Source organism: Lathamus discolor, chromosome 5, assembly GCF_037157495.1.
Source record: "Lathamus discolor isolate bLatDis1 chromosome 5, bLatDis1.hap1, whole genome shotgun sequence".
NCBI lineage: Eukaryota > Metazoa > Chordata > Aves > Psittaciformes > Psittacidae > Lathamus > Lathamus discolor.
In genome coordinates, this window is record NC_088888.1 from 111,928,910 (window position 1) to 111,941,484 (window position 12,575).

General features: G+C 42.7%; 1 protein-coding gene across 12 annotated transcripts in view; it reads left to right on the forward strand.

Moving 5' to 3' along the window:
• DTNB (dystrobrevin beta) overlaps nucleotides 1–12,575 on the forward strand; it is a 198,546-nt gene that overhangs the window by 121,623 nt on the left and 64,348 nt on the right. For 8 of the 12 annotated variants that reach the window (XM_065682020.1, XM_065682021.1, XM_065682023.1 and 5 more), the window contains 2 exons: nucleotides 7,943–8,031; nucleotides 10,358–10,471. In XM_065682020.1, the coding sequence (XP_065538092.1) occupies nucleotides 7,943–8,031; nucleotides 10,358–10,471 (203 nt within the window). The remainder of the gene's footprint in view (nucleotides 1–7,942; nucleotides 8,032–10,357; nucleotides 10,472–12,575) is intronic. The other 4 variants (XM_065682027.1, XM_065682018.1, XM_065682025.1 and 1 more) reach the window with 1 other exon arrangement.

The window sequence follows — 12,575 nt, forward strand, 5'->3', positions numbered from 1 at the left end:
AGCAGGGGCTGGAAATTATCTCCTGTGTCCCCATCCCCCTTCCCTACTATCTCTTACAAAATCCCTTCCACATGCATATCAGATTCTGCCTCAATACTGCCCTAAGCATGTAACTGAATATTGGTAATCCTGCGTATAAGGTGATTGCATACTTTTAAGGGGTGATTACATGGTTTTTAGGTGAATATATGTGTATACAGTCATATATATAAATATAAAGCAATCCTAGGTCCTCTGTTGTCAGTGTCCTACACAGCACCTCCCTTTCTGCAAGCCAGTATCTCCTTTATCTCCTCTCCTACCTGCTCTACCTCAGCTCTTTTTTCCCCCCCATTTTCTTCTGCTAGCACACTTCCAGATCCTCCTGCGTTTCTGCTGATACACCTGGGCAGGTTAGTATCTGACCTGCGAGCCAGATGTGCCTGCTGCTTCCCCATGACTTCTGATGGAGATAACCCACCATGGCAGGCAGCAGCACTTGGCAGGAACAGAGGTCCACAGGGACTGTGCACTCCTGGCAGGACTCTGCTGACCTGTGCAGCCTTGCTGCTAGGAAGAGCATGAGCACATAATAAATATAAAATAATACTCAATTATGGATGAGTGGATAATTAGGTTGAGTTATGTGGATGAGTTACGGTAATTAGGTTCTTGCCCACTTTGCTCTTCTTTGAAAACTATGTGGTTGCTCTTCTTCCCTCAACATTAACCACTGCTAAAAGCCTGTCATCATCTGATCTTGTTAAAGCTGCCTACAACCTAAATAATATTTGTAGTATTCCTTTCATGTAACTTTTCTTTCAGGCTTTAGGCATTATTTAATAAATATTTTTAAATTCTAAAAGAACAAGTAAACCAGATACAGTAATTTTGAAGGCCTGACATGCTGTTGACTCCCACAAGGTCTTTGTGCTCTGTTTGTAGCAGGAAGTCTTTGCAAAACTTTTGTAGAAAGGGGCTGTATTACTGGTGTTCAGTGCTGCTGAGCAGGTGGGGAGCTGAACCTGCTAGGCTTTCAAAAGAAAGGAATGACAGTAATAAATCTTGACAGACACAAGTCATTCCTACCTGTCCAGTAAGATGGAGGGCAAACATAAGAGCACTGACTAGTGAATGAATGGCTTGGGTTGTTGGGTTTTTTTCTTTTAAGTGCAGACGTTTTAAGAACCACATAAATCTTCACAGAGAGGACGTGTACCTCTCATCAAGGTAAATAGTAGCATGCAAATGCTCTAATGAATTCTTGTCTCCCTGAATTTATGAGAGTAGCATTTGGCATTGCGATCCTGTACTATACCCTCAAAACTCTTCCAAAGACGATAACAGTAACAATTTGGTGTTAATAAAATGCTGGGTAGAAATGGGAACAGTGACTACAGTTAGGTTTCCTTCCATGTGTTCCAGAGTTCATTTACTAAAGCCATTCACTGGGCTGTCCTTCCAATGTCCAACTTGAAGCCCAGAGTGGTATTTGCACATTTGAATGATACCTCACACTTTTGGATTATTAAATAATTGTATCTAGAAGATTCTTTTGAAATACTCACATCCACAAGAGGTAATGCAATACCCATATGATATTCATTTGAAACTCTTACATCAATAGCTGGCCCCACACCATAGAATCATAGAATAGTTAGGGTTGGAAAGGACCTTAAGATCATCAAGTTCCAACCCCCCTGCCATGGGCAGGAACACCTCACACTAAACCATCTCACCCAAGGCTCTGTCCAGCCTGGCCTTGAACACTGCCAGGGATGGAGCATTCACAACTTCCCTGGGCAACCGATTCCAGTGCCTCACCACCCTTGCAGTAAAGAATTTCTTCCTTATCTCCAATCTAAACTTCCCCTGTTTAAGTTTTAACCCATTGCCCCTTGTCCTATCACTACAGTCCCTACTGAACCGTCCCTCTCCAGCATCCTTGTAGGCCCCCTTCAGATACTGGAAGGCTGCTATTAGGTCTCCACGCAGCCTTCTCTTTTCCAAGCTTTTACCCTAAGTAATACTTTTCTCTCATAAAACCTGGTGTTTTCAGAAGAGATTGCTGTGGACATCCTGAGATCACTTCAAATGATGAGCCAGGGTTCATTAAACTGGCTACTCCATAAAGCAGCTTGCAGTCATCTAGGCTTGAGAAAGGTAGTAACAAAGTTTTTTAGATCCAGGTGTCCACTGTAGACTCTTTCATGATGGTGGTGTATTTTTTTTCATATGGGTTACAGCAAGATATTTGCCTGTCACAGAGAAAATAGTTAGATCTCACAACTAGGTTGTAAAGGAACTTGGGGGATTATTGGTCAACAATCAATCAAGGAAAGATTAAGGCTACCGATCCTGTGAGCAAAGTAACTGAGAAGAGATTTTCAGTTACTTAAATGACTTCCCACTTCTGAGAAGAAGTGAATACGGGTGACCAGCACACTGGATGCTTGGAACTAAGATGTCGGTTTGTGAGCAGAATGTCAGATTTTGTACTAATGCTGAACATTGTGTGCTGTACTGTAGACTATACAAATGTGCTGTGTAAGACTACCATGGAACAAGCATTGTTTGGGCAGGTGCTTATCCAAAATAGTGAAAAAAAAAAACCCCAAAACAGTGGATGAGATTTAAGGTCCCTTCCCAACCCAAGCCATTCTATGATTCTGTGACTCCATATCAGACAGCGTCTGTCAAGGAAAATTGTTCCAGTGTTTTTTCTCTTGGAGAAAAAACCAATTTGAAATAAATGCAATGCTTGAGCTACTGGAAACACCACCCGAAAATGCAGTGTAAACACAAAGACTTCTTCCCACCAAGAAAAGAACTGAAAAAGAAAACCATCCGAGTTCTTGATTAATCTTATTGTTACTGAGAATGTGATGGTCAGTTACTTCTTTAGTTGCTATGAAATATGGTGGTTTTTCTCACAGGTTTCTAGAGGTTTATAAAGCAATAGGAATGAAGAGTGGTAACAAGAATGATAAAAAGGAAGAGTCATAGAGAAAATGTAATCAAAGAGCTTGAGAAGTGGCAGGAACAGAAAGGTGTCTGGGAGTCAAATTTCTGGGGTTTTAAAGGAAAAAGTCCTTCCATCAGAACAGAAGACATGGGAAGTTGTTGATTCAAATAACTATATATCTAGTTCACACACCTGAAAATAATGATCTCCAATATAGTTAGATTTTAATCTATGTAAGTTTCAGTTGTGAAACCAAAGGTGATGTGTTTCCACACCTGATCTAAATAGAGAGGCAGAAGCAACCTGGCTTTGTTTATTGATTAGGGGATGATTTCCCCTTATGTTCCTTGAAAGGGAACAGTGACCTGTGAGGAGTCAGCAGAGGCTGGAAATGACCTGGAAACACCATTGTCCTCTGCAGAAAGAAAATGTTGTCCATCACTTTTGAGTATTTGATCATATACCTTACCTCTCTGCAAGTCATAGATTTGTATAAATGCAAATACCCAACATGCAGCCTGCACCCACATTAGCAAAGCTGGAGTGTCCTGACTGCTTAGTGGCTTCCCCGGTTTTGAATAATGACAGGCCCGGGTAGGACCTCCGTACAGGCACTTTCTGCTGTAGGTCAGCCTAGCTATGCATAAACCATTGTTGGGCAGGTGCTTATCCAAATTATTAAAAAAAAACCCCAAAACAGTGGATGGGATTTAAGGTGCCTTCCAACCCAAGCCATTCTATGATTCTGTAACTCCATACCAACAATTTTCCACCAAGGAAAATTGTTCCACTGTGTAAATTCATCTGCCAATAAAAAGTTTTCCCAGCAGCCTAATATAGTGCTTCTTTGCTCAGTTTGAGCCCACCACTCATCCTTCTATCTCAGGGGATATCTCTATATATTACTTAGCAATGTATTGCTTAGCTTTTAGTAACAAGTGTTGTATATTGGAAGTTTCTTTTGTTGTATCCTCTCATTCTTCATTCTTTCAGTCTTTCCTTTCTTCATTCTTTAATTTCTTCAGTTTCAGTCTTTCTTCATTGTCATTAGTCATAGACTTCTGACCATTCTTCTTCACCCTCTTAGTCTCGGCTGGGATAGAGTTACTTTTCTTCCCAGTAGCTGGTACAGTGCTGTGTTTTAGATTTAGGATGAAAACATTGTTGGTAACACACTGATGTTTTAGTTGTTGCTGTGCAGCAGTCAAGGACTCTTCAGCTTCTCACACTGCCCTGACAGTGAGGAAGTTGGGGGCCACAAGAAGCTGAAAGTGTCCAAAGGGATATTCGATGCCATGCAATATCATGGTCAGTATATAAACCAGGGGGAAAGCCAGCCAAGGGCCACCGTGAGGGAGCTGGCTGAGCATAAGTTGGTGGGTAATGAACAATTGCATCGTGCATCACTTATTTTGTATACTCTTATTATTTTAGCATTATTATTATCTTTATTAGCATCTTTATTGCATTTGTCTTAATAGATTGCGAGCTATTTTTCAAACCATTTCTCTGATTTCTATAAATAATTTTGTAATTTAGTATATTTTGTATCTTATCTTGCCCTATAAAGCAGTAGCAGTTTGATAGAGTCTGCAGATGTAAGAAGTAAATACTTCATTTCCTCATTCATGATACTGATGAAAATACTGAATGGTACTAAATCTAAGAGAAAAGCTGTCAAACCCCACAAAAAGATGTCAGAAACACTGCTGAGGTGAAAGTGTATTGGGTTAGTAGTTTCTCTTCTGTACATAGGATTTGACTTTTCACTATGGAAAGAGAGTAGTTTGCTTTGGCATGATTTGTTCTTATAAACTCCATGTAGACTATTACTTAGCCTATCTTATAAGTGTTAACAAGTGGCTTTATTTAGTGATTTTTCACCAAGATCTGAGATTAAGCTGGCTGGTCTGTAGTTTTTAGTTCCTTCTTACATTGTTTCTAGGTGTAAGCTTTATGGACAGCCTCTTCCAGCATCTGGACTGTCCCCGGATAAAAGTTAGTGTTTTCAGAGGTGAACACAAAAGGTCTGATACTGCCTCAGGTTTGTTTAAGTGGCAAGATCTAAGTACTCTGATGCATTTCATCTTGCCCCGGCTACTCAAAACATCCATCTGTGTTGTCTTCAGTCTCTTTTCTAATAGGAGTTTTTATCCCAAGGCTGTAAATTCCAGGTCTTGGGCAGTTAATATTTTTCAATATTAGACCACCATTGCTTTTTTTTTTGCTTTTTTTTTAATAAAACCTAACCCGGAGAGCATGAACCAGAATCCCAGGGCTGCCTCCTGACCACCACTGCATCGTGCACTGCTACCTGCAGCTGGGCTTTGGCAGGATGGATGGAGCTGGCTGCCTCCCAGGATGCCTCTTTGTTGAGGAATGTGGCAGAGGAGCTGTGTCTTATTACACATTCAAGGTCAGATATAACTAGAGCTGGTGTCAGATGTTTTCTGGACAAGTGCAGCAGCAGTTAGACATGTACCTCTGTTGTATTTTCAGCAGGCTCAATGCTGTCTCAGGTGTCTCTTTGATAGACTTTTGAATATGCAGGAGTTTAGACACCTCTCTCCAGAGTACTGTAGTATAGATAAGGTGAGAGGTCAGTGCTCTTTCTCAACAGCTGAGCATATGACAGACACTTTGCCTTTGTATATAGCCATCATTAAAAACTCCTGATGCCTACATCTATCATACTGAGCGCTCTCACCCTCGAGCTGCATACAAACCACCTGCTGCATATAATTCTTTGCTTACTGTAAATCCCATGCTGAGAATTGCTTTAGAGAGCTGGTTAGTCTGGGCTAAAAATAAGGCAAGGGCCCTATTAAACATCTAGCAATATGGACGATCAAATTCCAGTGCCTCTGCCTGATGCTCTTTATTCCATAAGCGTATGCATCCCCTGTGCAAACTATCAGTCTGAGCATCAGGTGCCTTTTAAGTTTAAGAAGCTGGAGGGTTCAGGTGTTGGTGGAGAAACAGGAGCTTGATTTTTTTTCTCTGGGATGTCTAGCCTTGAGAAGACTTGGGTGTGGGGGGTTGTATTAATATACGACGGTTGCAAGTAATACAGTGGAGGCAGAGAGAGTCCCTTCAGTGGTGCTGTGACAGAACAAGAGGCGACGGGCACTAGCTCACTGCCATTTAAAAACCAGAAAATACTTCTTATGGTGCAAGTGCTCAACACTGAAACAGGTCACCCCAGCATGTTGTGGAGTCTTCGTCCTTGGAGTTATTTAGAACTCAGCTGGACAACATCCTGAGCAACCTGCTGTAGTTGACATTGCTTTGAGGAGGGATTTTGGATTAGACCATTTCAAAACGTCCTTTCTAACCCCGATAACTCCGTGATTCTGAGTTATGGTAAAAACTTGAATGGAATCTTCAAGCAATTGAACAAATATTTGTCATACAAAATAGCCACTGTGTAGTTTTCAAAAGACCTCTTGAGTAGCGATGTTTGAACACTAGCAGCATGAGGAATGTCTCTCCTCTGAGTTCTCTGCAGTGTTGTCTTTGCTCCTGAGGATTCAAGTACTTTAGGTCATGAGGGTGATTTCAGGCTTTGGACAGGATTTCTGAAGAAAGGGATTAAGGAGAAGAATGTGTTTTTATAGGCACAGCCCTACTTTGCAACAGAACAAAGGTTCATGCGCTTCAGATGGATCCCCAAGAGCCCCAGAGCCTCCAGAAGCTCCTGAGACTGCAGGTGAAAGACGTCACCTGCACTTGTCCTTGTATCTGGTTGTACCAGGATGCAGGAAGAGGTCATGGGACCTCAGCTTTGTGACACACTGTTTTGAAGGAACCAGTAGGTCACACTGGTGTTACCTACATCAAGACTGTTCAGATTACCCCAAGATGGAAAGAGTGGTGGCCATGCTGCTGCCTGCACTGTGCACCTACTCCAGACATCAAGAGGAGATGATGAGATGAGATGAGATGAGTTTCTGTGTTGATTTATTCTTATTTTTCACACTGTTCATTCTAAGTCCCCCAGCTTTGTTTCTTCTTGCCTGGGACCTGCCTCACCAAGCAGTTCTTACACAGGAAATTTCCACGTCAGTAGGAGATTCATGAATTGCTGTCACATCACCTAGGAGGACACAGAAGATCAGCTTGTAGGTGTGTGAGTCAAGCAACGCTCATTCACCACATGCAAACCCACCCACCATGGAGGTTTTGCCCGAAGAAGAGAAGTACTATCTGCACTTTAAGCCCATCAAGGCTCACTCTAGATACCCACAGCAAAACAAAACTGGAACCCTGGTAGTGTCTGTCCCCTTCGGCCTGAAGCTGTCACTTTCCACCCTGTCTGCAGGAGCATTGGTGGATACCAGCTCTTCATCTGACTTGTTTTACTACCCAAATAGTTTCTAAAAATGGTTGTGAAACCATCTTCTAAAAACAAGATCCCAATCTGAGGTCCTTCTGATAAAGTTGTGGTAAAATATGTGCAATCTTGAAATCTCAAGAGATGAAAACAAAAAGGTAAAAGCAGAACACAAGGGCTCTGTTGTGTCAGAAAACACCCCATTTCTCAAATGAGGCAGAGGCACCATGGCCTTCACTAGCTGACATAGGGGAAGGTCAGTGCTTTGCTAGAAGACTTTATGACAAAAGGCATAACTGAATCTTTTCTCAGAGAAGCCTGTGGGTGCTTTGGGAACAGATGGGTATGGTGGTTTGGGTTTAGATTTATTTTTTTTTAAGGCCTTTTTTTTAAAAAAGACAAGTAAAGTTCTTCAGCCGTAGGATAATGAGCCAGGTCACCCTTTCAGCAGCCTCCCACCCCGAGATCAGATCAAGTCATCCATAAACCACATACCGATGTGTTCTCATAGTCCATCTCAGTACAGCTGCTCTTACAGTCTTGCAGCCTGGGCTGTGGGTATCGTACCACAGCATCGAGGAACGATGGGGCGGGATCCAAACTGTGTCATATGGGGTTAACAGGTAATGAATATTTTGTCTCATTTTTCTCTGTTCCTCATCCAGCAGCCTCGCCCTCCGGCAGACCTGGGTTTCAGCTTTGATGCAAATAAACAACAAAGACAGCTGATAGCAGAGCTGGAAAACAAAAACAGGTAAAAAACAAGCTTTGATCAGCACTGTTTTAGGAACAACAGTTGAGGCGAGAAGAGTCTTTAGTCCTTGTGCTTTGTTGGTTTTAACCTTTTGTATTATATTAACCAGATTGTTTTCCTAGATCTTTTGTTGAAAGGTGTAGCTGCCTCATTAACAAATTAGCTCAGTGCAGATGCAGCTGCGGTGCCCTTATTCCCCAGGGAGCAGGTTGATCTTCACTGATCTTCTTAAAATCATCTTAACTGAGCATCAGGAGCTGCATTGCAATCTTGAATTACTATCTGCAAACCCAGCAGACATCTCACAGCAGGGCAAGCCATTCAGGTGGCAGCAGGGAGATAAATCAGCCGCAATGTAGTGGAGCGAGCAGGTTGGAAAGCTGGGGTGGGTAAATTCAGCTTGAGAAGAATAAGTGAGGATTTTTTCCATTCTGGAAGTCTGGAGGAAAAAAAAAAGTCTGAAGAAGCTGAGAGGCCTGGAAGAAAGAAGAGAAGCAATTGGCTTACGAGATGGTTTCCTTCTTCTGGACATGACCTGGAACCATGCAGCCCAGAAACCCAACTATGGCCTAGGCTGCATCACCAGCAGCATGACCAGCAGGTTGAGTGAGGGGATTCTCCCCCCTACTCCACTCTTGTGAGACCCCCCTCCTTGCAATCCTGCATCCAGCTCTAGGGCCCCCAACATAAGGAGGATGTGGAGCTGTTGGAGTGTCTGCATGGAGGTGAGCACCTCTGCTATGGAGACAGACTGAGAGAGCTGGGCTTGTTCAGCCTGGAGAAGAGAAGGCTCCAGGGAGACCTTAGAGCAGATTCCAGTGCCTAAAAGGGCTATGAGAAACCTGGAGAGGGACTTTTGACAAAGGTCTGTAGGGACAGGACAAGGGGGAATGGCTTTAAACTGACAGAGGGGAGATCGAGATGAGATCTTAGGAAGAAATTGTTCCCTGTGAGGGTGGTGAGGCCCTGGCACAGGGTGCCCAGAGAAGCTGTGGCTGCCCCATCCCTGGCAGTGTTCAAGGCCAGGCTGGACAGGGATTTGAGCAACCTGGTCTAGTGGAAGGTGTCCCTACCCATGGGAGGGGGGTTGGAACTGGATGTGCTCTAAGGTCCCTTCCAACCCAAACCGTTCTGTGATTCTTCTTGCTCCAGAGGGATTGTTAAGAAGATGATGCTCTTTTTTTTAACATGATGCTTCATTTGCACTTACCTGTTCCTTCAGCACCTACATTTTGTGGTCATGTTTTTCTGGTTAAGAGGGTGCAGCTCTAAAGAGCATGCAGTTGAGCAGTTCTAAACCACATGTGCTGTTCAGCATAGGCAGCACCTCAGTTACCCACGGAGCCTGTCTGGGTGCCTGGTGGTGTGCTCTCTTCATAGCCTTGCTTGGGTCTCTCTCTGCTCCAGCTGCACCTAGCTGGCATGCGTGAGCTTGCTGCCTGCACGGTCCCTTGCCAATGCACCCTCAGCACACCAGATAAAAACACTTCTTTGGGTTAGTTTGGAGGAGAACCAGTTCCTGGAGAGCACAGGAACAGCTCAATCCTTGCACCATTGCAGGTTCAATACTCTACCAAGAGACCCTGCGGGTATTAGAAATTATTCATCAAGATCACGGATAAGGGAGATCTTAATCAGTGCTGGTATGAAGCCTTGCAAGGAGAGCAGCTCAGCAGTTTTAGAGAGCAGGGTGGGAGAGTTAGAGATTATAATCTTCACTCTCAGAAGGATTTCATTTCCATTTTAATAAGTGAGTCCTTGGCCGTCAGTTCCCTTGCCTCCAGCTACACAGAACCCAGCGGCCTTAATTGGGCTGCTGGCTGATCGCCTTCCCTTTGTGGGACCTCGTGAGTTTGTCTCTGTTACTATGAGCTGTTATTTTCCTTATTCCTGCTGACCTGCCGGGGCCCTTGGAAAGATGAGTGGGAAGCTAACTCGTGCTGGCATGGCTGCGAATGCTTGTGGTGCTGCTTCAAAGCACTTCCTACAGCCCGTGCAATGCAGATTGTGCTGAAAATGGGACTTTTTTCCTCTTAGAACAGTCTCTGGGCCTGTTCTGTGTAAAAAGGTTTTGGAGAGACATTGCCAGTGCATGGCACAAGTGATTTCATACTTCTTATTAAGTAATCTCCTGTGTGTATTACAGAAATTCATAGGACTGCCCTAACTTACTGTTTTGAATCTCTGCCAGTCATACGTGAACAAATTTGCTGTCCTTAGGCTGCAGACTGACAGACAGGGTGCTTGAAGGGCTGTAACAGTGTTTAAGAGTGGTGTAGAGACTGACCTTTATTTTCTTTAATCTTCCCTCTTGTCATTTCTATAGAGAGATACTCCAAGAAATTCAACGTCTCAGGCTGGAACATGAACAAGCCTCTCAACCCACCCCTGAAAAAGCTCAGCAGAATCCAACATTATTGGCTGAACTCAGGCTTCTACGGTAAAAGAAATACCTAAAGCTCATGTGCGTTCGGTACCTGGGCCAGTGAGCCTGTGTGTCTGCTCTGTGAACACTATGGCTGTTACTGGGAGAAGCATTATCTTCAGTAGCCTTAGAGTGTTACTTAAAATGCTGAATGCCAAAGACTTGCAACGTATTGCAATTTGCCTTTTTTTTCAAGTGGATTTAGAAGTAAATAAAAATTTCTTTGCCAAGAAAGTTGCTTTGCCAGAAAAGGCTGGACCAAGTAATCCTTGATCCAACCTGGGATTCTGGGATTCTAGGATTCTAAAAATGTCTCTTCAAATTAATTCTATATGTATGGTTCAGAAAACTGTTTGTAAAGAAGAAACCAATAGAAAAAAAATAACATAAATTGCATTAACTGCTTGTCATTTATTGTCCAAAGGAACAGAGCTGAAGAGAAATGTCAGTTATTTGATTAGACAGCGAAACTCCGAAAGTTCGTACCTACAGATAGTCAGGTGTACATCCAAAGTTGGAGAACAATCTTCAAAGCATCTATGATTAAGTTTGCATTTTGAAGTGACAGGGAGATATTGTCAGTATTATAAAGTGTTTCATAGTTTGGGTAGTCACAGGGGCATTCTCTGGCTATATTTTATTTCATCTTCTATTACCAGTTAATTCAGAGCACAACTTTCAAAATTGCCATCTGTAATCTAAAGTAGGTTCTAAAATTCAAGCTCTTGGCAGCAGCAGCGCTCTGCAAACTGCCTTGTGTTTCATTCCTTAGGGTAAACTTTTGCTGCGTGCTTTGGATGTGGCACGGCTGTTGTCTTCCCAAGAACATTTAAAGGTTTTTTGTAAAAGTGCAGTGCTCTTGGGATGGAGCTACTGCAATGGCAGGCAGCATCTGCAAGGTATCATCCAGCCCCATATTGCAAAATCTGAGGCTTTCAACCTCTTTCATTGCCTTTTTCATACAGAATTTGCTACATTATAGCACATTTTGATATCTCACTGATATTTTTCATTCTGTTACCTAATGGCTTATAAATTTTCTTGCTTTATGCTTTATATGGCTATGTATATATTTTTTTAACATTTATAAAAACCACAGAGGATGCAGAAGATGCCCACAAATGTACATAATCGGTGGAGATAAAAGAGGTTGTGGGACAACTTGGTGTGCTGTTTGACCCAGCAGACAAACATATAAGAACCAAGAGCTTAAACTGGAAACCAGCCGCATTCAGACCACAAATACAGCACATGCTTTTAAAGCAAGGGTGTAATCTCAAGAGCAGTGATGGAGTTTTCAGTCCCTAGATGTTGCTCCAAAATTACAGGTTATTGGGAACAAAACGGAGCTAACCAGGAGGAATGAGATGGCCCATATTTTGCTACAAAAAAAAAAAAAAAAAAAAAAAGGCTGAATGTTATGGAAAACGAAAAAAAAGGTTGAATTAAGCACATAAAGCCTGTTAATTCATCATGCTTGTCCAGTCTGGCCTCCTATGTAACACAGACTGCGCTCCCGCAGAACCCTTTTAAACTGAGCTACAGCAGCCACATAAGACAGATGTTCAAGCTTTCATTTTAGAGGTGGAAAGAATACCATGTCCCCCGACACTGCTAATGTGATCATCAGTGAACTTCTGTGCTTTGTTTGTGCTCAGAGGACTGAAACTGTGCACGTCATTTCTAACCTTCATAAGCCTAGTGCTGTTTTCCAGACCTTGTCTTTCCCCATGCTTTTGTCTACTGAGCTAAAAAGGTCTTTTTCAAAATTCCTCATTTGTGTGTGAGTGTTTAGAGATTTTGATTCTTAACTTCGTCATCCATAAATAGCTTGAACTTCTTCAGTATCTCCATAAAGCAGGTTTGCCAAACCTCCAGCTATCCCTTTAGCTTGCTGTCAAGTTCTCCCTAAGTCCTCTGCGTCTCTTCTGTGTACAGGCTGGAGTACACTGGCTCATGTAGTTTCACTGGTGCTTTAAACTGAACTAGTGTTAGCTTTCTTACCACCAAACATCACATTAATAAATTCAAAGTGCACATGAATTGTCTTGACTGTGTAGCATCACAGTGGATGATCACAATTAGCAAGTTATCTGTGATATGAAAGTACTTCACAAGG